This window comes from Rhinopithecus bieti, unplaced genomic scaffold, assembly GCF_001698545.2.
Source record: "Rhinopithecus bieti isolate Rb0 unplaced genomic scaffold, ASM169854v2 scaffold_64799, whole genome shotgun sequence".
Lineage (NCBI taxonomy): Eukaryota > Metazoa > Chordata > Mammalia > Primates > Cercopithecidae > Rhinopithecus > Rhinopithecus bieti.
The window spans coordinates 382,290-408,073 of NW_016824661.1; the positions used below are offsets into that span (position 1 = coordinate 382,290).

The window sequence follows — 25,784 nt, forward strand, 5'->3', positions numbered from 1 at the left end:
AAGAGGATGCCACACTCCATGGAGGGCCACGTGGGGGTGCACTTGGAACGGACTGAACAATGAGGGCTGTGGAGAAGACTTTGTAGTATCAAGAGGGTGAGGTGCCCCTTCCCATGGGAGGCTGTGATTGGCCTGTTTGAACAATTCCACGAGATGGCAGAAGACTGAAATCTTCTACTCAGGAATAGGTAGATACTGCTTCATCCCAATGATAAGGAAGATTGTCAATTTTACCAGCTGTCAAGGCAGCATATAATAGTGACCCTTAATTTTATGTCTTACACTACAGTATGTCCAAGGACAACACACAGACACCCTCCCACACACACAATTGACCAATATCTCTTCTTATTATTTGTATAAATATACTCAACAAAATATTCTAAATTTGAATTAATCAATATACTTTACATTTTAATTTTAATTTTATATATTAATAAATATAATTTAAACATGCCAAAACAAAGCAGGATAAATTCATGAACAGCATTGTTCAATTTTTTTAAATTTAGGTAATTACATTAATTAATAGGGCAAAGAAGAATTAAAACTGTTAGAAATTGAAAAGGAGACACATCTACTCCCCAACCCATACCAGAGGGATACATTAGAATTACTTAAAAGGTTTAAAAAAATCCCCCCTTCTCACAGTTTCTTAATCTCCAGAATGAGAATCATGTTGGAGATTTGGGTTTGTTGAAGAAGAAAACCAATCCAGAGAGATGATGTTAAACATTCAATATTCCTTACCACTACGACTTCTTAGCAAACTAGAAAAGAACTCTTTATAGGATCTTAAAACAAATCTACTGGAAACCAAGGGCTGATAACATCCTTAGGAACAGAATGCAAGAGCCATTCCCACTACAGTTAGGAATAAGACAGCTGTGCTCCTGATCACCAGTATTTTGCTCTCTCTGGAAACCCTGTCCATGGGCTAAAGTAGGGGAAAAACTAAGGTGTAAATACCAGAAAAAAAAAAAAAGAGAGAGAGACAATTATTTGAGAAAATGTAATTTTGTCTTTTGGAAAAGCAAGCAAATGAATTAAAAGTTTATTAGACCTTGTAAAACAGAAGAAACTGGAAAATAAAATACCTGTACCATTTCTATAAGTTATTTATTTTATTTAAAATAAAACCCTGCATATATAGCAATAATAAGTTTCAAAGACTGTTTTAAGATTTTTTAAATATTAAAAGACTATTTTAAGATTATTTAAATATTCACTCATTTAACCCTTGTAACATTTATGAGGTAAGTGCTATTATTGTCATTATCATTGTTTCCATTTTACTGATGAGGACACTGAGGCTTGGAGAGGCTGAGTGACGTGTCCATACTGACTAAGTGGGCAAGCTAGGATTTATGCCCTGAACCCTGGACATCTGGTTTCAGAGCCCATGCTCTGATGCAGTGCATTTGGCTGGGCTTCCTTTCATTATTTTAACATTCTGGTTAGAAAATGAGATACAATGAGCCAATTGAATTCAATAAAAATATGAATATCCTAGGAATAAACATTATAGGAAATGTTAAATACCTGTGTGAACAAAATAAACATTTTATATTTAGAAGTATTTTTAAAATGGGAATACATGAAAAAATGTATTACCTGTCTCATAATATTGAATATTTTAATGATTTTGGTATTATCTAAATTAATTCATAAATGTATGTGATCCCAATCAGAATCCCAATGGGATTTTAAAACTTGATATAAATAAACCTAAAATAATGTTGAAAGAGTAAACAAACAAGAATAGACAGAAAATTGTTGGAAAGGAGTAATAAGAGAAGACAAGTCAGCCAGTGTCAAAAATCTATCATAATAAAAAATGAAATATATTAATAACAATTAAAACAGTGTTTTACTGACAGTAGAAAGCCAAAAAATACTCAAAATACGTATTATTAAACAAAGTTAAATTTTTAAATACATGGGGTGGTAAGAAGTGAATTATACAAGTAATTGAGAAAATGGGATATTTTAATCTTTTAAAACCCTGAAAATTAGATCACTACTTCATATCTTGTAAGAAAATAAATAGCAATTTAAATATATAATTTTGCAAATGTATTAAAATAATAAATATATTCAGAAGAAACTGAGAGTATTAATTTTGGGAAATATTTCTAATTTGGGGTGCAGATAGATGTCTAAAGAAACACATAAATAGTGATATCGTTTGGCTGTGTATCCCCACCCAGATCTTGTGCAGAGTCATAATTCCCAGTGTTGGAGGAGGGGCCTGGTGGGAGGTGATTGAGTCATGGTGAGGGGGGTATATTCCCTTTGCTGTTCTGGTGATACAGTTCTCATGATATCTGGTTGTTTGAAAGTGTGTAGCACCTCTCCCTTCTCTCTCTCTTTTTCCTGTTCCCTCCATGTAAGACGTGCCTCCGTCCTCTTCACCTTCCGCCATCATTGTAAGTTTCCTGAGGCCGCCCTGGAAGCAGAAGCCTATACAACCTGCAGAACAGTAAGCCCATTAAACCTCTTTTCTTTAAAATTACCCAGTCTCAGGGAGATCTTTAAAGTAGTGTAAGAATGAAATAATACAATTATAAACAGCAAACACATAAAATATTGACTCTTAAAGCCAGGACCAAACCTGGGACAAGGAAACTAGTGTGGAACCAATCTCCATTCCAGGAGAAAAGAAATATCAAGAAAATTTTGCCAGTCACAGTCAAACTAAAAATTAAGTCAAAACACGATAGCATTCAAGTATCGATAGCTAACTGATACACCAGGCTCTGACAATTATGCCACCTTTGTACCCATTAGAAGAAAGTATGTTTGGCAGAAGCCAGTGTTATTATGGACCAGAAGTCTTCAGGAAAAAGTGCTGAGACTTATTTCCGGAGGTGTCTGAGTGACTGACCTCTGTGCAGCTTCAGCACTGGGGAAGAGTGAGGGGCCTCACGGCAAGAAGTGATATGAAATACCAATAGCAATAATAATAATAAAAATAACAAATATTTAACTTATTATTAGAAAAAAATACATAATTATTGTATAATTAGATACATTATTATTACTATTTAACCTACATTTTTCTGTGTTAAATAATAAAAGGAAAGGAGCTTATAAATGCCATATTGTGATCATCATTGGTTTCCAATTTTCTTTTCTTCTTTTTACTAAAAACAGTCAAGCCTCAAAGTAAGGGAGGACGACAGAGACAAGAGTGCAGTTATGAACAGAATCTTCATATAAACTGCAGGCTGACGTGATCTCATTACTGCCTAGGCATTTGAAGGACGTGTTTGGCCCGTGGAAGGAAGGACTCTAATCCTATTAATACTGAGGAGCTGAGATGCTCAGCTTCAGTTAGAACTTGGCCAAAGGATCTTGTGGAAATACAGGGGCTGGGTCAGGTGTTGCCAACCATTCCCAAGGCACGGTTCTTCCAACGCCCTCTGATTTCTAAAGTTACACTCAGTCCAACTTCATAGTGAGTTCTACATTTTATACGATTCATTTCATATTTCTTCTGCCAAAATATCCTTTTCTTGTGTTTTAACCATGTGACTTTCTCACATTGTCGGGGTACTGTCAGCACCGGGAGAAAGTGCAGCACCTCACTACTTCCGGTCTATAAATCATCTTATTGCAGAGGGGCCAAGACCAGGGCTGGGAAGGAGTAAGTGTATGAGGCCTGAGCGCTCTGGCCCTGCGGTGGGTCAGCAGACCTGCTTGACCTTCCTGGGGCTTGGCTTTCTCAGTTGCAATCTGCAAAGAAGGACTAGAGCCACTCATAGGCCTCGAAGCTGGAAAGTTATCTGACATTATTGTGTTTGTGTTTTAATGACATTGTGTCCTTATAATTTGTATAAAGTAATAAAGAACGACTCTAATCTTCCAGAAAAGAATAGGAACTACAACAATTTTTCATAGAATCATTGTAATTTTTGCCACTAAAGAAAAGTGTTGATGCACAATACAGCGCTAACTTCTTTGAAACCTGACTAGTTTCAGCTGTGTGTGAGATGAGGAAGGAACAAAATTACAGACTAAACAGAATCTTCATAGGACACAAACACATCCAATTCTTCTCCGTTTCAGTTGTGTGGATGGTGGTTTTACATACAAGGTAATGTGCCCACTTGCATTGCTTTAGTTTAAAGTTTATGCAATTTAGAAAAGGGTTATGACAAAATTTCATCCTTATAATCTAAAATGCCATTTGTTTCCACATGAGAAAGGCCCCTGGCTCCTTTCATGTTGAAAGGGCACTGGGCATGGGAGAGCATGCAGCCGTTAGGAGATACTCTCTCCCCAATCCTTTGCGAAGCACTTTGTTTTATTTTAATTATTTTTTATTTTCTATTGAAACATCTACTTGATATTCAAAATGACCCCCTAAGTAATGAGAACCTCTGTCTGAAAGGAAACAAGTGCTAACTGTGAATGGTCTAAATAATTTACAGCAACATTTTTCTGTGAAGGGCCAGATGGTAAATAGTTTAGGCTTTGCAGGGCACACAGTCTCTGTTGCAGTGACTCAACTCTGCCATCCTGAAAGCATTCACAGACGACCTGCAAACAAATAAAACTTTATTTACAAAATGAGTCAGCTGGCCAGATATGATCTTGGGCAGTAGTGAGTTTTCTGACCCTGGATCTAAACAAATGATGACAAAATTGCTTTCCTAAACTTTGACCTCAAAGTTAAGAGTGCTACGTTCTTGAAGGGTTGCAAAGTGAAGGACTTTGACCAGGGCTGGTGATTTGTTTTGACCCTTCCAATATTTGTTCTCAGGGTTACTTTGCTGAGACACCTTTAAATTGAAGGAACTCCATATACATATTGAGATTTCCATTTTACCTTTAAAAATTAGGCAGGTCTGGGCCCCAATACTCTATGGCAGCACCCCATGCACTGGCCACTCAGTGCCAAGAGTCCCTTTTAAGGCAGACATCTGTGCTCCAGTTTGCCCGGGCCCCTCCCCTCCCTCTCCATCCCTCTCTGAGATTGACAGGCAGCTGCGAGTTACTGCCACCATGTTCGATGGCCAGTCTTAAACTCGGTCCATTCGTGTGTTGCTCGTCTCAGCTCCCAATCTGGCCTCTATAGCCTGGACTCGGCCACCCCTCTGTGTTACCTGGAGACATTCATACTGCAGGATGAGTGCTGAATTCCATGCACAGCTAGAGGAACTGGGAAACACTAGTCATTTTAAAGAATGTTGTTTCTTTCTTCACAATGAATAGAGACTCATTAAGCACTGTTCTGGTCTTATGCTTTCTAAGCACTCCCTGAGAGTGAATCCTTTTACACAGCCATTCTTCTTTTTTTCCATCTGTTTGAACTTATAGAAGAGGGCCCCTGGTTATCTCCATGTGATAGACTCGAAAAAATCTCACTCCCTTTCCTGTTACACTGGACACAATTAGAAGTACGTAGAGATCCCCATTTATCAAGCATGCAGTGTACTCAGGACAAGGGAAATTCTGCCGGTAGGAGATTTTGGAGACTTCCATGCACTGCCCAACCCCCCTTCCAGGTAAGTGTAAGCTCCCTGAGGTGTGAGCTGAGGCCGACATTTGTTAGGCACTGGCAGAGGGGAAGGGTGGCGGGTGTTTTAAGGTCCATCCCAATGCCAGCCTTTATGTAAAAATATTTGTACTTTGAAGAATGGTTTCAAATAAATGAATAAGAGAGGGAGTGTGTGTTGCTATGGAATGGGGATGCCCATACACAGCCAGGCGGTCTGGGGCTTCAGGACAGCCCTAGCAGGGCGCCTGCTGAGAGCTCCCCTTGGGTACCCAGAGGTTCGTGACAGGCTGGGCAAAGAAAGAGCCCAAGACACCATTTCCCCCATTCATCCCCCTCTCCAAAGTGTGCAAAAGAGGCAATGTCAAGCTAAGCTGTCTATGAAGGACACTGGAACCAAAGGGCGGCTGAAGGCCCAGGACCTACAGAACGTGAGTGGTGGGAGAGCAGCCAGGGACAGGGAGGGCCACACGCACACACATGTGCAAACATGCACTCCCACGCGCGCAGTCCTATGGGCTCACACCATGTACTCGCACACAGTCAGGTGCGGATGTACACCCGCGCACACCCAGGCACATGTACACCCGCGCGCTCACACACCCCATCCAGCTGCGCAGAACCCTGGCCAGTCCGATGACCGCACACCTGCTGCCTCCTTGGCTACCCTGTGCACACAGTAGCCCGATCCACTCCTGTGGCGGCCGAGACCCAGGCCCATCCGCAGCCCTGAGACCCCCCTAGGGATTGCACCCAGCAGCCGGTCACCGGCACCCGCAGCCCGGCCAGTCGACGGCGGCCATGACCCCGGGGCCAGGAGCGCCTCCACATCCCGGGGCAGATGGGGTGCGGGAAGAGCTTCCTCCTCGGCCTCCAGGTCTCCGATCACGCCTCAAACTCCAGAGCGAAGCACACGCCTTTAGAAGCAGGTCCGCGGCGCTCCCATGTCCGGGCGCCCGGTTTTCCGCACCCAGTGTCCCCACAGCTGTGCCCGGGCACAGAGGCGCGGCCCGGCCGCACTCCGCGGGCTACAGGTGGCCCGGCCTCTGGCAGCGCCGGTGAGGCTCCCGGGGTGGGAGCCCGCGGAGCGACTGCAGCAGCTGGAGTCCCGCCGAGTCACCAGCCCCACGGCAGGGCAGGAGAGCACACTGGCCGGAGGTCCATGCTGAGCATCGCCGGCGCCGGTGCCCAGCAGCCTCTCCAACCGCGTGGTCCCCACGCAGGCAGCGAGGCACGGACTGCGGGCCGTGAGCAGCTTCATCCTCCCTCGTCCTTCTTCCCTGGCACTGGCCGCAGTCTCCCGCCTTCCCTCTGCTCCCCTCTCGCCTCCGCCTCTGCGCCCCGCTGCCCTCGCCTCCTCCCCTCCGCTCTTTGTCCCTGCCCTCTCCGCTCCTCGGTCCTCTGACCCCCTCTGCCCTCGCCTCCTCCCTTCCTCTCTCCCCTGCCCGCCCCCCGCTCTCCCACGGCTCCCGCCGCCCCCGCCGCCGCGGCTGCCACTCCGCCCCCCGCGCCGCGCGGAGTCCCAGTAATAACCCCGGCGCGGCGGCGGAGTCGCTGTGGGGAATCCTCCCGCGCTCTGCCTGGGTCGGGTCCTCCCTGCCCGCTCGCACGCTGCCGGCCGGGGACCCTCCGGTGGCCCCTAGCCCCTCGGAGCGCTCCTGGATGAAGCCCCGCGCGCGCGGATGGCGGGGCTGCGCGGCGCTGTGGCTGCTGCTGGCGCAGGTGGCCGAACAGGTGAGTCCCGGTCGCTCCCGGCAGCGGGCGGAAACCGCGGGTCCCGACAGCTGGAGGCGAGTCCGCCGCGGCTCCTCTCCCGCGGCCCCCGCCGTCTCACCGCGGTGTCGCCGCTATTTTCCGCAGGCACGTGCGTGCGCCATGGGACCCGCAGCGGCAGCGCCTGGGAGCCAGAGCGTCCCGCGTCCTCCTCCACCCGCGGAGCGGCCAGGCTGGATGGAAAAGGGCGGTAAGTCAGTGAGGTGGGGGCTTCTAATCCTTGCCATTTAGCAGCTCGTAATCCCCGTGCTGCTGGTTTATTAGGTGCTGTGAATGTTCATGCCTCTGTGGACCCCTACTTTTAAGATGCTGTTGTGCACTTTTTGTTTAACTGTATGAGCGAGCACCGATGAGTGGACTTCCACCAATATTTATATTTCATTCCCTGGCAAAACGGTTTGCCTGAGTTATTGGTATAACGTTAAGGAAAAGGTGAGGAAGTTCATTTTATTGTATTCTAAAGAGTTTAGGAAGAATCTAAAGCTGTCTGTATGCATCAAAGCCATCATAAAGAGCAAATTACTCCCTTTTCCATACCCTCCTACATCCTCGGATCCTCCTTCCTCTCCCCAACCCCTCCTTCTCCTCCTTTATAAATTAAAGTATTTCTCTATCGTTGCTTATTCTCAGTGAAGGAGGTAAAAGAAGTGCTTAGCATCTCAGTACTAAAGTTAATGCTCCAACAATCAGGCAGTACTTCAAACATAATAGTGCCCGAAATGGCTTATCGGCTTATTGTGACACCATCAGCAACGTTCATGTCCTGGGCCACAGTGTGACATGGGGACAAGTCTTATTCTTTTTCAATGCATGCTTTTACTTCTGCCACTTACAAGTGACATTTGCAAATGTGCTGTCTTATGGGAAGGGATCTCCATGTCTTCATACTGCATCAGGTAAATGAGAAAGCAGGTGTGTCACACTGGTTGCTAGGTAGTTTTTTTAACCTGAACCCATCTAATGACAGTTAATAAATATTATTTTGCATTGTTACCAACAATAAATTGCCATGTCAAATATTAATATTAATTGACTTTTATAGGAAGAACTAGGTTTGATTCTCTCAATGTATTCCCGGATCTAGAAAATTAGAGTTAATAATTCAGAATTTCTCAGTATAGTTACTTCAATTTGATAAAATAACATAAAGGCAAGAATTTAGTATATGCATTAACTTTTCAAATTCTTCCCTCCCGAGTGATTATACAAAGAGTACATAAGGTGACCAATATGAGATTGACGCTCACCATAAGATCTTTTAGAGAACCACCAGGGGGCGCTAGGTGCAAATGATATAAAATGTTAAAAAGAAATTGTCATGGTGAATTTACAAGAGAAAGTTAATTATCTGTCCATTTACAGACTATCTTCTTTTGGTTGTCCTTGTCCCTTTTAGCGTTTTGCTTACAATACTAAAGTTAATTCTTACAATTTTAAAAGTTAATTCTAATTCACCTTTTAAGTAAGATTTTGTAAAAAAAAAAAAAAAAAATTCTAGTTCCCTAAAATCATGAAAATTCCGGAGAGACTTAGGAGATTGCAACAATACTTTAGTTTATGGCATTTATGAAGTTTTATTTAAGATAAAGCACATTATAGACACAGAAGAAAGAAGAAGAAAACCAGGGCTTCCTGCCTAATTGTGCTTTTCCCTTGAAGTGATTCAATCCGCTTCAGCATCCTCCTGGGAGTGGTGTGTCAGTGGGCTGCTCTGAACACCTGGCACCTCGGTTATTGTCACATCTCCATGACAACGACTTACCTGGCTTGGTGAGAACCTGAAGGGAAAGAGTCGAACCTTTCTTAGTGAAGTTCTAGCCCAGTGGACACAGCACACCCTCCTCCCCTACCTTCTATGCACGTTAGCTCCTTAATTATGAAAGGCTAACGTGTGAGTCTGGACATCCACAACAAGCTTCTATGCCACCAGAGAAAAGATCCTGCTCAACAGTGTTGCCTGTTTCCTGCTGACCTGGAGCAGAAGAGCTAGAAGATCCTTGGTGACTGCTGGCGTCAGCTGACTGCCACCTGTCTAGGTATCCATTAGACAAGTTGGTTCTGAAATAACTAATTGTAGCCATACATTTTGTTTAAAGAGGCACGTGACTCAAACTATTATTGCAAATTGTTCTTGGTGGCTGAAATAATTACAAAATAGCAAAGAGAACAAAGCTGGATGTGTCACACTACCTGACTTCAAACTATGCTACAAGGCTACAGTAATCAAAACAGCATGGTACTGTTACCAAAACAGATATATAGATCAATAGAACAGAACAGAGACCTCAGAAATAACACCACGCATCTACAACCACCTGATCTTTGACACATCTTACAAAAACAGGCAATGGGGAAAGCTTTCCCTATTTAATAAATGGTGCTGCGAAACTGGCTAGCCATATGAAGAAAACCGAAACTGGACCCTTCCTTACACCTTATACAGAAACTAACTCAAGATGGATTAAAGATTTAAATGTGGGACCTAAAACCAAAAGCAATTGCAACAAAAGTCACAACTGACAAATAAGATCTAATTAAATGAAAGAGCTTCTGCACAGCAAAAGAAACTGTCATCAGATTGAACAAGCAACCTACAGAATGAGAGAAAATGTTTGTAATCTATCCATCTGACAATGGGCTAATATCCAGAATCTACAAGAAACTTAAACAAATTTAGAAGAAAAACACAAACAACCCCATCAAAAAATGGGTGAAATATATAAACAGATAATTTTCAAAGAAGACATTTATGCAGCCAACAAACATAAGAAAAAAAGCTCATCATCACGGGTCATTAGAGAAATGCAAATCAAAATAACAATGAGATACCATCTCACACCATTTACAATGGCCATCTTTAAAAAGTCAGGAAACAACAGATGCTAGAGAGGATGTGGAGAAATAGGAACAATTTTACACAGTTGGTGGGAGTGTAAATTAATTCAACCATTGTGGAAGACAGTGTGGTGATTCCTCAAGGAACTAGAATGAGAATTACCATTTGACCCAGCAATCCCATTCCTGAGTATATACCCGGAGAATTATAAATCATTCTACTGTAAAGACACATTCACACGTATGTTTATTGCAGCACTGTTCACAATAGCAAAGACTTGGAACCAACCCAAATACCCATCAATGATAGACTGAACAAAGAAAATGTGGCACATATACACCATGGAATTCCATGCAGCCATGAAAAACGAATGAGTTCATGTCCTTTGCAGGGACATGGATGAAGCTTGAAACCATCATTCTTAGCAAACCAGCACAGGAACAAAAAACCAAACACCACATGTTCTCACTAAGTGGGAGTTGAACACTGAGAACATATGGTCACAGGGAAAGGAACATCACCCACTGGGGCCTGTTGGGGGATGAGGGGCAAGGGGAGGGATAGCATTAGGAGAAATACCTAATGTAGATGATGGGTTGATGGGTGCACAAACCACCATGGTACGTGTATACCTATGTAACAAACCTGCACGTTCTGCACATGTATCCCAGAACTTAAAGTATAATAAAAAAAATCAGTGGTCACATGCTCACTAGTGAACATAATAACAGTGCAGAGAATATAAAATAGAATTGTGCTAGTTTCTCTCCCTCTACCTTTATTATTTACCTTCTGCATTTTGTCCAGATAATCTACAAGAATTACTTATCACCCTGTGTTCCTTACAGGCTACATTGTTTTTTTCTTTTAAAGGGTCACTTTGGCTTCAGAGCTTACAACGTACTTTGAAAGCTCATTATATTATGAACTTTGCCTCATGTGGGGAAATCATCTTTTAGATTTCATTCTTTTAGAGTATATTTTTTTACGAGTTTTAAGGTATTCCTTTCTATGACTTTACTGTAATGTAGTTACCAATTATCTGTTGTTTATTCTTGTTTAAAATATTGTAAATAAGCATTACAAATAATGCTTCCATGAAAATATTTACGTAAACCTTTTAAAATTCATCTGGGATTATTTCCTCAGGGTGATTTCCTAGGTCGAAGGCTTTTGCAACTCATTGCCAAAGCAGACTTTAGGAAGGTAGTGTCGTTTTTCTTTCCTGACATCAGCAGTGTTTGAAAGAGGTGGCTGGTGGTGGACTGATTTTTTGTTAATGAGACTGATTTCTATTTAGAAGGCAATACATCTCCTGCCACCTGCCCCACCCTTCTCTCTGTTTTCCGGATTCTCCTTCCCTGCTATCCTCTTAGGGTGCTCGTGAACATTCCTTTGCCCTTGGACAGTTACAGGCTCAGTCTTTGAGTCTGGAGCAAGTTGCAGTCAGGTGCCGTATAAGCAGCCAACTGTGGAAAGAGTGGGAAGGGTGGAGCCTATGGGAGATGCTCCTGTCGGGTGGGCGAGGTGTGGAGCTCTCGCTGTCTCCCACAGCCTTTTGGAATTGAGCTCACAGGAGCCTTGCAGGACTTCTTGGAGTTCAGTTTGCCTCAACATTGAGGTTATGAACCTACCACTTGTATATATGAGTTTTTAGATAGGACAAACTTTTCTTCTTGCAAGATTATTGTGTTTGAAGTCTTTCAAATGTCTTTCCCATTTATGGAAAAAATACTGTATTAATAAAGACACCAATCCCTGTGAAAATGATTAAAATACATAAATTTACAGTGAAATTAATTATATTACAAACATTGCAATGCTCAAAGCTCATCATTTCATAATTATTTCACTATATTTGATAATAATCTAGGCTCTTGAGACCACTGGCCTCTTTTGCATCTGTATGGCAGAAATGCTACGCAGTGGGGGCTGCTGCATATCTCTGCACACTGCATATTCAGTGATGGCACAGCAGTCATTGAAATCAGCCACGGGGGGGAGGATTTACACCAGGGAAACTGGCAAATGCCAAAATCCAGGTCATTCTTCTCCAGACAGTGGGTTGTTGAATGTTTATTAGCACAGCATTGTGTTTATGTAAAAGTGGCTTATCAGTACTTATTTTGCATGATAAATATTATATGAGCCCCCAATAAAGGACAAGTATTATCTCTCTCCAAAATAAAGGTCGTAAGAATATGGCTTATTTCATCTGAGAATAATTTGATTTTTTAAGGAGTAATCACCTTTTTATACACAATAAAATGTGCTGACCTGCCACTATCTGGAACAAGCCATCCTGCTTTCTGTCATCCTTCCCCTGCTTCAGCTACAGTGGTAGGAGCTGGTGGGAGGTGAGGAGCATGCCCCTGAGTGGCTCGGAGGGCAGGATGACAGCTGTTAACATCACTGCATCACCCTGGCCTTTCCCCTCTGTCCAGAGACCCAGGCATGAGAGAGGCAGAAGTCTCACTGCAAGGAGAGTGGCTTGGGGAAATGCAAAGCAAACAGGTGTGCACGTTTCACTTTTGTGTTTGTGAGTGGCTCAAATCCAGACTGCAGTCTACATACCTGTGCCAGACATGCTGCTTCCTGCTGTGCTCTCCCTTTTCTATCATTGGATACAATTTCACCAGCTTTTTTGACTTTCTCATTTTCCCAATTAAATTTTAAATAATTCCAGTGTATTTTACCTATGAGACCACAAGTTACTGACTTTCCTATAAATCTCAGTGGTTAGTTGTCAAGTTGTCTGCCAGAACATGCTGTGCCCCTCAGCCAGCTACCCTCAGAGTACCTGTCCATAGCTGTGTGCAGACTTGCCATCCATCCTGGCCTCCTTCACTTCTCTCAAGCCCAAACCCCTGCCTTTCAGACTTCCCACTAGCTGCTACCTCTCTCTCTTTCTCTGTAACCACCCAATTTCCTGTCAGGATGGGACAGAATTAGGTGGACAAGCATCTGCATTCAAAGAGTTTTAGTTGTAAGGAAAACTTTCTTTTTCCAGAAAAATATGATTAACCAAGTACTGTTCACTTCTAACCAAATGCCCCTCGTGCAGGATGCTATTTTATATTATCCTATTATTCCAAAAAACCTGTCCAACTCAGGCCAAAGCATAGAAGGGCCCTGATTATGAAGCACCTGACGGAAGAGTCTCCTAACAGCACATGTTGGTGATAAAGGGGAAAAAACGGAACATTAGAACCAGGGTTTTAAATAGTAAGAGGAAGCTGCACTTTTGAGTCTTTGAGGACTGACCTCCTCATCATTGCGCTAGAGAGAGATCTGCTCTGGTGTCTGACTCTGACCCTTTTCAAAGACATCTCAGCATAAGTTTGGAGAAAGGGTTGGCATCATGCTGAGCTGTTATTTTCTCGTGATTAGAAAAATGCAGGACAGGGCGCAGGCCCTCTCCTAACATGTGGAGGCCCAGTGCTCGCCTACAGTTGGAGGCACACATGCCAATGCGTAAGTATTTAATAGGTGTAAAACAAGCTAACAAATCATTAACAAAAAAGTACTTTAATAAAGTTACCTTCACATAACCTAAAAGCCCAGGTCTAAGTTGAGAAGGTGGCACGCAGCAACATCTGGCTGGGGCAGGCACTACTCCTTCTCCTCCCATCCAAGTTCTGACCTGTCCAGGACAGAAACAACCTCCCCCTGAACTGTGGAGAGCTGAGATGATATTGTTATGGTGGTAATGAGAGAACAAATCCTACTTGTAACCATGAAAACTCAATGACCATTTTCGAGAAGGAGAGAAACCTCCTTGGAGAAGACAACTACGATATTTATAGAAAAGCAGCCCAGGACTACTGCCCAGGATGCTGATGGAGCTTCAGGGTGTCCCTCTGTTTTCTGCTGAGAAGGTGGTGACCCAGTGAACACCGAATGCATTCCTGGAAAGATCGCCTCTGACTACAGCCCTGCAGACCTACATGGGTCTCCTGAAATTTGATAGTTCCTTGGGGTTTTCTTTACTTTTTTAAAATAAATAATTTCCTTGAATATGATTGAGACCAGCATACGCTACCTTTCAGTGGGAAGATGGAAGTGGTGCATGTCTTCAGAAGGGCTCTATGTGAAACCTGATCAAGTCCCAAGAACCCAGGCCAATGGGAGGGTCACCAACAGTTTTTATCAGGAACAAATGCACATGTGACCATTTCCAAATGTCAACATTTGGCAGACCTGGACCGTGTGTGCGTCCTGCCTTTTCTCTTCTATGTTCCATGATATCATGAATAAACATTATAGAAAATTAGCAGAAAAGTGTGCCTATCATATTTTATTTTAACTGCTTTTGAAAATTCTGGGTGTTTTCAAGGTAAAATTTCTTATCAGCTCAGTGAGAAACAGAAATAACATGACTGAAGGAATGTTTGAAAACTATAAAATGATTATATTTGATAGTTACTAGTACAGTTTATGAAATGCAATCCTAAAAGTTTGGTTTTGGTTTTATTTGATCAATAATATATTTTCCGTTTTAAGTGTCGTAGGATTTCCTGGCTTGGGAATAGCACATTATGGGGCCTTTAGTTACCATTTTTTTATTGAAACTGTGATGTTCCGTATTTCACACTTTGAATTCAGTATAGGTAGGTGTTGCATTTTTCTTCGTCATTTTTGACTGGGTGGAAAGATCATGTGGTAAAACAATATTATATCTTAAGACTTCCTGATTCTTCTCAGAATCCTGAAATGACTCAGCCTCTCCTCACTCTTTTGATTTCAGAATATGACCTGGTCTCTGCCTACGAGGTTGACCACAGGGGCGATTACGTGTCCCACGAAATCATGCACCATCAGCGGCGGCGAAGAGCAGTGACCATGTCAGGGGTTGAGTCTCTTCACCTTCGGCTGAAAGGCTCCAGGCATGACTTCCACATGGATTTGAGGACTTCCAGCAGACTGGTGGCTCCCGGCTTTATTGTGCAGACGTTGGGAAAGACAGGCACTAAGTCTGTGCAGACTTTACCGCCAGAAGACTTCTGTTTCTATCAAGGCTCTTTGCGATCCCACAGAAACTCCTCAGTGGCCCTTTCAACCTGCCAAGGCTTGGTGAGTACAGCGCAAGTCCCAGGTAGGGAGGCGGGGTTAGTGATGGTGGAAAGGAGAGTGTAACCAGGACTTTCCCTCGAGTTCACGTAGAGGTTCTTCTTGTACTGCAGCGCAGATTAAGCAGGAGGAATATTGCCGAGTAAAACTTTCCAAAAAACATTGTGTGCCTCCTCTGGCCTATTTGGAAACAGTGCGCACACCCACCCTGCTGCTGCTGTTCTAGAATTATTGTGGAAGAGCACTTCAGCTTGAAAATTGTGTATAAGAACCTCTGGCCAAATCTGAATTCTTTAGCTTCTTAGGGGAGGTTTTTACTCCAACTTACAGCTTCTAACTGACAGAAACTGGAGAAATGTCTTCATTTGGAATAGAACAACAGTATTCAAGAGATTGGCCATGAGGATTATTTGAACAGATATTTGAAAGACTTTGAATACTGTACATCTATCATTCTGATGATGATAATCTGCTTACACATTAGGGCATTCATCCATGGCCGGGTGTTGCTGGTCCTCCTGGACTGATGAATCCAGGGTGCATTCCCCATGTCCTGCATATCAGGTTTGGAATGGCACATCACTTTGATGCTTCTGGTGCTGCGATTTACAGGGACCCTAGAGAGGGGGGCATCTGGCTGAGCTAAGCATCTACCTGCATCCCTCAGGCCTACCCACGTCAAAATCTCAATGGCTTGCTTTTTACTTTTCTTAAAATATTTTCATATATTAGGGAGAAAAATCTTAGGAGATTCTTAGATTCTTGGCAACAAATGAATTACTCAGGTGCAGAGGAGCGAAGTGTGACTTAGACAGCAGAGTGAAAATGTGTTCAGGGTTCAAGGTCTTGAGGATGTTAAAGGTTTGGCTAACAGGTCTGGGACATTTATTGCTTTTCTAGAAAAAGCTTTCAGTGTGCTAAAATTTCCTTCCCTCTTTGAGGAGAGGGAATTCAGACCCCACATCTCATAAAGATTTTGTGTGTGTGAATTTTGGATGCTGAATTCATAACCAATTCCTTAAAATACTAAATATATGTAAATGCTAAATCCTGTAAAAAAATTTTTTTAAATGTTAACATTCTGCTTTTTAGGGAAATTTGATATGAGTTGATCTCATTGCTCTTTCACTCATAAGAAGCTTTTGGGTTGAGTTGCTAGGGATAGGGTGGTGGTTATTTGGTGCTCTTGTTAAGCATGAAGACAATGGGGCTGATTTCTTTCACACTCTCCCAAGAAAAATAAGTCTTCCTTAACGGACTAGAACTTTTCATGAAATGCACAAAATGAAGATACATCTTCCTTGGTTTTCTTTCACAAGGGCTTAAGCCAGAAATGGAAGCCATCTGTGTGGCAACGAGGTGTGCTGTGCCCTTTACCCTTGGGTAATTTTGGATTTGGTTGTGGAAATTGGTGAGGTACTTCTTGCTAACCCAGCAGGGATGCAAGCTTCCTGAGGCCCCTGGATCTCCCTGAGCTGTGCCCTGGAGTCTGTTCCCTCAATCAAGGTGCTTTGCAATAGCTTGAGATTTCTGACGCTTTTTGAGCTTGATCAGAGTTAACAGGAAAAGTTAACAGTAAAGTAAGTGTATAATTATAATGAAAGATAAAGAAATTATAAATAACAGAAAAAATGCTTCTCTGGGTAATAAACAGTGGTATCTGAGACTGTAGCTGCTGGAAGAGAAATTTATATGTCTTCTCCGTTAATCTTCCAAATACTTGTAGTCCAGCTTTACTGATATTTTGTCCATAGATGGTCACTACAAATGTGACCTCAACCAGACTTAAGAGTGTGAGGTTGAGGATTTTCATCATAAGACAGGACAAATCAAAGGCATTGGAAAGAGCCCTGTTCTTATTTAGGTATCTTTGCAGAGCCCAGAGGCGATCACTTTGGAAAGATCTCTTCTAGCAGGAAATGCTGTATATTCCATTCTATCTATTTAATTTGTAGGGTAAGAACATTACTTCTTTCGGGTTTAAAAATATATTGCTTAATTCTCACATAATATCTTGTGTCATTTAATTAGAGAAAATGGTTTACAGTTGTAAGACAATGCAATTTCCAAACTGATGTATAATTTTTCACCCTGATTCTCAGACTCTACATTTGGAAGGATTTTGCTGTTGTCCACTAATGATTGGTTTGAGGAATAGCATGAAAGTGAATCATTGAGGTGTTATCCTATCTATAGTAAATAAATATTCACAAAGAAGAAAGGAAAAACTAAACAAACATAGTACACTAAATCTCATGTTCACAATGACAATTTGAGTACAGAATGACCTTGAGAATTGTGTGAGACTGCAGCCCAGCAGACCTGGGCCTCGGAAGTTTATTGTCTAATGACAGAAGCAGGACACAGGCAAGTCCCCTACAGGGGGAGGAAACAGGGACAGACATGGGAGCCAGAAGAACCCAGAGGAGGATGCCTCTGCGTGCCTTGCTGGTAGGTGGAGAGTGTCAGGATAGGATTTCGGAAACTATCCAGAAACCAAGTCCATAGTAAAGTTAGAACGTGATGCCCATAAATGAAGGAGTAACAAACAGTCCTGGAGAAGACTGCTGGCATCTGCCAAGCTCACATCCTGTTAACGCCACCTATAAATGTTAAGACCTTACTATTTGCATATTAAACCCAAGTATAATATATTCAATGAGATCTGTAAACCCTAAAATAATTTCTAGAGTTTACCCTGGTATTGCCACCAAGTATCTTGACTTAAAATATTTCTTATTTAGTTAAATAAGGATAATTTTTGGAAAAAAAGGATCCCTGTTATATTTATGTCTCTACCAAATTGTTGTTACAGATCTGTTTGTCATCACCAACCACAAGCACATAAATGTGTGTCACTCAGTAGGTACTTTCTAGTACTTGGTTAAATAATGGATAGACTTAGAGGGCTAGTTATAAGTAAGAGACAATAATGACCATGGCAATAGCACAAAGAACAATAATGACTTATTGAATGTTATACTTTGCTAATAGCTTTACAATGGTTATCTCACTTAGCTTGAAGATAAGTCGAAGAAATAGGTACTATTTTAAAAACAGCTTTATTGAGATGTAACTCAAACTCAGTCCTGAAAGAGTTAATTAGCTCTATTCGTTTAATAGAGTTTCACCCTTTAAATTGTATAATTCAGTAGTTTTTAGTATATTCACAGAAATGTGCAAATATCACTAGAGTCTAATTGGAGACATTTGCATCACCTCAAAAATAAACCTCTTATGGTCAGTTCTCCTTCCCCTAATCTCCCCGTTCCCATCCTAGACAGTATAGGTTTGCCTAACCTGGCCGTTGATTATAAATAGAAGCATACACTATGTGACCTTTGTGACTGACTCCTTTCACTTAGCGTAATGTGTTCAAGATTCATCCATGTTGCAGCACATATCAGCACTTTATCCTTTTTTGTTGCTAAAGTATACCACATATTTTATTTATTTATTTATCAGTTGATGGACATTATTGTTTTACTTTTTTTGGCTACTGTGAATAATGGTGCTATGAACATTTGTGTACAGGATTTTGTATGAATATGTGTTTTCATTTCTCTTGGGTAAATACCTAGGAGTGTAATTTCTGGGACATATGGAAACTCTACACTTAACATTTTGAGGAATTTTCTAACTGTTTTTCATATTAGTTGAACCATTGTATATTACCCAGTAATGTCTGAAGGTTCCTATTTCTCCACATTCTTGCCAAACCTTGTTATTGTTCTCTATTTTTAAATAGCCATCCCAGTGAGTATGAAGGAATATCCATTGTGGTTCTGATTTACTGGGTAGAGATTATTGGCTTTGGAAGAGGGTTCACTGTGTAGAGGTTAGCAACTTGTCTGAGTTTGGTGAGACAGCAACCCCCACACACAAGTTACATGAAGTGGGTTTATTACTTAGAGATAGGTGGGGCAACAAGGGACAGCAAAAGTCTAGGAACAATCACAGGCTGGTACACAAGGCTCAATACAGCTGTCTGAGTGGATGAAGTCTTGTCTGTGCATGCAACATGGCTGAGGCACCCAGGAAAGCAGCCCACCCTGGATTTTATACCTGGGCACATGATGCGCTGGACAAGTTCTGCAGTTCAATCATCACAACAAGTTCTACATTTCAGTCATCACATCATACTACAAGGCAGGGACTGCAACAGAGTCCAGGTTGTTTCTGCCCTTTCCTCCTAGCTCATGATGTTGCATTTCCAGCACATTTTGCAGTCATTCTTGACAATGGCAAGGAAGAAAATGGGGAGGACTCAGTTGGTCCATAGTCATCTGTAGAATTGTTCTGCATTGGTTGATGGTTTTTTGTTGTTCTGCTTTCAGCACTTTCAATATGTCATCCTACTGCTTTCTGACTTTCATTGTTTCTGGTGAAAAGTCAACTGTTTATTTCACTGTGGTTTATTATGCATATCGCATTACACATATGTTAGCATGTATACTTTGGTATCCATTATGCATATGTTGATATGTTTAATGATGTCCCCACATTTCCCTGAGGCTCCATTCATTTTTCCTTCATTCATTTTTTTTCTATATTCTTTGTTTATCTTCAAATTCATTGATTTTATCCTGGCAGTTCAAATATATTATTAAGCCCCATCATGAATTCTACATTTTATATATTGTACTTTTCAATTTCAAAATTTTTTATTTATTTTAAAAATGTATCTTCATTCAAATTCTCTGTATGACATTGCCATCATGGCTTCCTTTATTTCTTTTTTCATTTTTATTTATTTTATTTTGTTTATTTGAGAAGGAGTCTCACCCTGTTGCCCAGGCTGGAGTGCAATGGCACGATCTCAGCTCACTGAAACCTCCGCCTCTTGGGTTCAGGTGATTCTCCTGCCTCAGCCTCCTGAGTAGCTGGGATTACAGGTGTGCGCCACCATGCCCAGCTAATTTTTTGTATCTTTAGTAGAAATGGGGTTTGACCATGTTGGCTAGGCTGGTCTTGAACTCCTGGCCTTGTGATCCACCCCCCTCAGCCTCCCAAAGTGCTAGAACCACAGGTGTGAGCCACTGTGCCTGTTCCATTTTTATTTTTAATGTATTTTATTATATATATTTAAGGTGAAAACATGATGTTTATACACACACACATACACACACCACACACAATGAGATCATTACTAGAGCCAAGCAAATGTATCCATTATTTTCCATAGTTCCCTGTGTGTGTATGTGTGTGTGTGTGTGTGTGTGTTAGTTAACAGCACCTAAAATCTACTCTTTGATCAAATTTTCAGTATACAATACAGTATTATTAAGTATAATCCTCATGCTGTATGTTAGGTCTTTAGACTTATTCATCCTATATAACTGTAAGTTTGTATTCTTTGACCTACTTCTCCCCATTTTTTCCTCCTTTCTGCCACTGGGAAGGAGTATTCTAATCAATACTCTACTCATTACTTCTATGTATTCAACTTCTTTTTTCGATTCCACATATAAGTGAGACCATACAGTATTTGTCTTTCTGTCTCTGGCTTATTTCACTTAGTACATTGTCTTCCAGGGTCAGCAAGGATGCTGTCATAAATGGTTCTTGTTAATTACTCACAACCAAAATCTTTATTATTTTTGAAAATGCCCTTAGGCATGAAGTTCCTACATTCTGTTCCAAATAATTTCAGAACCTGGAGGCAAGCTCCTTGTTCATGCAGCCTGTCTCTTCCCCTGGGCAAAACCTCCAAGACACTGAATTGCACATGGGAGTGGTAGAGTGGCTTGCTTCTCCCACTGTGACACCCATACTCTATGAGTAGAGCTGTTGGGATGGTAACCCCTTGTCTTCCCTGGTTTTGCTTCCTGTCTTGAAACTTTAACTTGCAATAGAGATGCAGTGGAGGTGTTCAGGGTTTCCTTGCTGTTGGCCTGACAGGCCTGGAGAGCAGTGCCCATTCTATGTGTAGGGGCTGCTTGGCAGAAGAGAATCAAGTTCTCATGGCCATGCCTGCCTGGAGTAGAGCTTCTGCAATAGGGAACTGAAGGAATTTCAGATGCAAGTGGCTTGCCTCCCCTGTGGTGCAAATGGAGTCCCAGAATAGACATTGTTGGGGGTAAGGAAATAGGGATTCTTTATCTTCTTGGCTACATACGCCTGGAGAAGAACTTCTGTCGCGTTGAGCTGGGGCCAAGCTAAAGACTTGAGCAGACCATGGCTCAAATGCTACCAAATTTCACTGTTCTGTTCAAGGTTTGTTGAAATGTTTTTCAATAATTGTTTCTGCATATTTTATGCCCTTAAGATAATTTCCAAGGACTTTAAATGGTTAATGCATATGTGTGCATGCGTGTGTGTAATTTTCAGCAAGTAAGTAGTTCTTTCACTGGGGTGAAATCCCACCATGCTCCTCAAATTGCCATTCTGGAAGTATGTCATCAATAGACACTATTATTAACATATTTTACAGATTATAATACAAGACCACTTTATTATCCCCATGTTACAGATGATCCCAAAGCTAATTCTTCAAAACATGGGAATCCAGAACCAGCACTTGAAGCCACAGTACTATTTCACTTCCCTTAATCATGAAGCTGTTGCTGCCTTACAGGGGCCTGTGAGCTCATGCGCATGAATTTGCATTGTATCATCTGAACTTTCTCTAAGGGGTAATGACTTTCTCATTGGTTTCCACTTCAGCGCCATCTTCCTCAGCATCTAATGCTGTTTGAGCTTAGTGACCACATTTGCAGTGTGTAATGTTAAATTTGCAGTGTATAAATATTAAAGCACATATGTGTACTTTATTCCATAATTATTTATTTACAGTTTTTTAAATACCAGACTATGAACTCTTCAAGGGTCCATTATTATTCATCTTTGTATCCCAAAGTTCTTGTTAAACATTAACCTAAATTCATTTTTTTCTTGTAATGAGTGATTGTATTTCCAATTTACAAACAGAAATTCTTTATCTTCTCAACCTCCATTTTGGGTATTAACAAAAGTAAAATTAGTTTTATAATCCACTTCATCTGATTTCTTGCTATGACTAATGTCAAACACTATAAATTTTCTTTTGAAGTGTATACTTTATTAACAAATGGTTCAATCACTAGGGTTTTAAACAAAACTATTTTAGAAACTCCATTAGTCAATATTTTAAGTGAGGTTTGTTTAAAATGTTTTCTGTTGCATATCATGGGAATAGATTTTTCTTAGGATTTTCTGAAAGCTCTGTACTTGGATTAGAAAAAAATTAATATAATCTGTCGATTGCCATTGGCATAAAATCTGCATGAAATTTAATTCCTCTTGCATAAAACATGATGTTTGTCAAGGCATTAATGCATAGGATAGGTATCATTTTCCTAAAGTCCAGTTATTGTTTTCAAAATGTTGGAAAACTTGTAAATCTTGTAATTCTCAGTTCTGTCTATATTCTCACTTGATTTGAAACTTACTCAGGGCCCTGGTTTGAATTGTACTGGGTTTTATTTCTACCCACAAACTCCAGGGATTCCCTGGAAGTGCTAGTCACTGAGAGATTTTTCTAAAACACTCAATAAATCTTAGGCAACTGTCTGAAATGCTGCCAGATTTTCAACTGACTTTAACAAATGTTCTTGAGCCAGGGTAATAAAATAGGAATAGAAAGGAAGAACCCACATGGGGAATGATCAGAAGAGATACTATAAGTTTTGAAAGAAAGGTGTCACTATCTGAGAAGACTGCTGATGGCATAAACAGATAAAAATGTCAGTCTTGGGAGGCATGTGAGACAGATGTAGTAAATGCTAGGTGTTTGGATAAAGAATGGCCAAAGCCAGTGGTGACTAGGAAATTTAAGGTGGTTGTGAAGAACTAATCGAAAATGTAGATAATTTCTTCTTACTTTTCTGCTAATTATGTAAGAACAAATATAATAGTGCAATTTTGAAATTAACAGAAATGAATATATTTCATTAGATCAAATAATATTTTATAAGGTTATCTTTCATCTTTGAAGTGATAACAGATTTTTCTATTAATTTACTGTTAGTTGTAAACAAAATTAGATGACTAGAGAATTTTAGCTATAAAATCTATGGTTTTTTCCACTTCTCTCATTTTTGAAGTGATGAAACTGAGATCCAAGCGGACTGGAGTCAGTTGGTCAATATTACAAAGTCATGTGGAGTCAGACACGTCTATGGTATGTCTTCAGATTCTCTGTCCAGCAATGTTTTCACCGAGAATCACTTGATGATATTACTTCTTCATCATGAAATAGGGATCAGGTGGCAGAGCAGAAATGGGATTTGTAGAGTCCCAACCTCAGCCTCACAAAGCAGAGTTTAAAAGGAGAGTTGCAATTAAGAGATGACTTCTTAGTAATGCTCAGACCTGAAACTTGATTCCCTGGGTGTAACAGAAGATGAACCCTGTGGCCAGACTCTCGGGGATGAGACAGGCCTGGGACTGTCTAAATGACAGGATGTCTGAAATCTGCTTTTAAAGAGAGTGCTTGCTCAAGCAAAAGTCCAGTACAAAGAGAGTAAAAGAGTCCAAATGAAACCAACCTCTCGAAGGCAGGATCTTGCTTTGCCTGAGGTTTAACGAGAGCAGTCTGATTGTATCTGCTTAACATGCTTGTGACCTTTATTTCCTCCTTAAATGTTACCTTTTAAGAAAGAAGTCTACTGGTGCTATAGAGGAAGCCCACTGGGACAGACAGGAAGTGCACAAGGAACAGATAGGAAGTCTGTTAAGGACTTCCTTGGCCCACCCATCTAAACTCATCCAGTCCCTGTTTCATTCCTATCCCTGTTTCTCACTTCCTACTCCTATTTTATTTTTCTGTTTGGCATTTATCATTAACTGTATCAATCACAGTCCAGTCAGGAGACAGAAACCACACAAATTATTTGAAGAGAGAGAATTAATACAATGTATTAAGTAGGCACTTGAGAACTGAAAAATTAAACAGAGAATATCAAAGCACCCTAGACAACAACTACAAGAAGCATATACTGCCCCTGGGGCTGCGGAAACTAAGGGAGAGTTTAGGATTTTCAAAATTCAGAAATTTGGAGCTGGGCCTCAAATCCCTTAGTAGTAGGAGCTGGCTGGTGCTAGGACTCTCAGGGAAAACACTGTAGCTTGTTCTTTAAGTAAGCTACAAACCAGAATCAGCAGCTGCAACTAGAATGATCTGCCACTGCAAAGGTGAAGTCAGAATGACAGGAACAGGAGGCAGGAAGCCTACCAGAGACAGAGAGGAAGCCCAGTGGTGACAAAGAGGAAGTCCACCCCTGGGACAAAGAGGAAGTGAGGGAACAGACAGAAAGTCCACAGGAGCTGACAAAAGTCTATGGGGGACAGGCAGAAAGTGCGGGAGCCAACAGAAAGTCCACAGGGGTTAGACAGGAAACCCACTGGGACGGATAGGAGGCCCACAGGGAACAGACAGAAAGTGAGGAGGCAGATAGGAAGTCCACTGGGGCTTAACAGTAAGCCCACTGGGACAGACAGGAAGTCCACAAGGAACAGACAGGAAGTGAGGGGTAGACTGTCCGCAGGGGCTAGACAGGAAAGAGCCAGTTCTTCCACCTTCCTTAGACTGTCCCCATTGTGTGGGCTATTGGTAGATGTGAATAGGGAGCAGGTGGCAAAATATAAATGGGATTTGTATAGTTTCAGTTTCACATCAGGAAACAGAGTTTAAAGGGAAAACTTTGAGTTGAGAGGTGATTTCTTTGTATAATCAAGCTGCCTACTACCCTAAATATTGAGAGGATAAATACCAGGGATGTTTGACTTTTTCTTTCTTTATCCCCAACACTTTCAGTAGTGCCTGGCATATAGTAAAGCCCTCAATAAGAATGTCTTCAAATAATGAATGATTTTTACAGTGGAGGAACAAGACTTCTGTTGCCTTACAAAAAATCATCTGCACAACCACCGGTTTGGATGGGGAAAAGAGACCCCAAAACTGAAGTAGGAATATTCCAGCCTTACATAGGGAAAAGAATGGGCTGGCTCACTAACTAGACCTTGCTAGGCCTTGTGACAGGCTTATTCTTGTATGGAGCTGAAACTATCAGGCACAATGTGTCCAGACATTCCTCCCCCATGGTAGGCTGCACTTGACCTCTTTTATTGCTTTGATTAAAATTAAGCCTCTTGTGTAGCTTGCCAGGAGGGAGAAGGAACAGTTTCCTCAGTAGGCTTGGGAATTGTATCTCATGACTCATTCAGGTATAAATTAGCACTCAGGGGCTTGTGTGTGTGTCTATTTTCAGTCTGAGTTTGGCTACTCTAAATCACTCCTGAAGAAGAAGTTAGGGTATCATCATCTAGAGGCCTGAGGCCAGACTCTGTATCAAAGGGAATTTACACACTCAATGGAGTCCTGTCCTTCGTGATTGTGGACAACAGCTGTTCTCAGTAATCCCCTACCAACACTCAAGTGCCATGAGCTGCAGCAATGAATCAGAAACTCCTAGTTGCACTTGCTCTCCTGCTGATCTTCCATCCCCAGTGATTCCAGGCATGGATCATTTTTACTGACTTTGATTCCTTTCAAAATAACAACATCCATCATTTGTCATTTGTTGAATGTATTTTTCACTACTTGAGAGTTTAGGTTTTTTT

General features: G+C 41.5%; 1 protein-coding gene across 1 annotated transcript in view; it reads left to right on the forward strand.

The window, feature by feature from the left end:
- The first annotated feature begins 7,033 nt into the window (after positions 1 to 7,033).
- LOC108522363 (A disintegrin and metalloproteinase with thrombospondin motifs 16) overlaps positions 7,034 to 25,784 on the forward strand; it is a 110,430-nt gene continuing 91,679 nt past the window's right edge. The window contains exons 1-3 of the mRNA XM_017862513.1: positions 7,034 to 7,237; positions 7,364 to 7,466; positions 14,860 to 15,185. Of these exons, the coding sequence (XP_017718002.1) occupies positions 7,166 to 7,237; positions 7,364 to 7,466; positions 14,860 to 15,185 (501 nt within the window). The 5' untranslated portion in view covers positions 7,034 to 7,165. The remainder of the gene's footprint in view (positions 7,238 to 7,363; positions 7,467 to 14,859; positions 15,186 to 25,784) is intronic.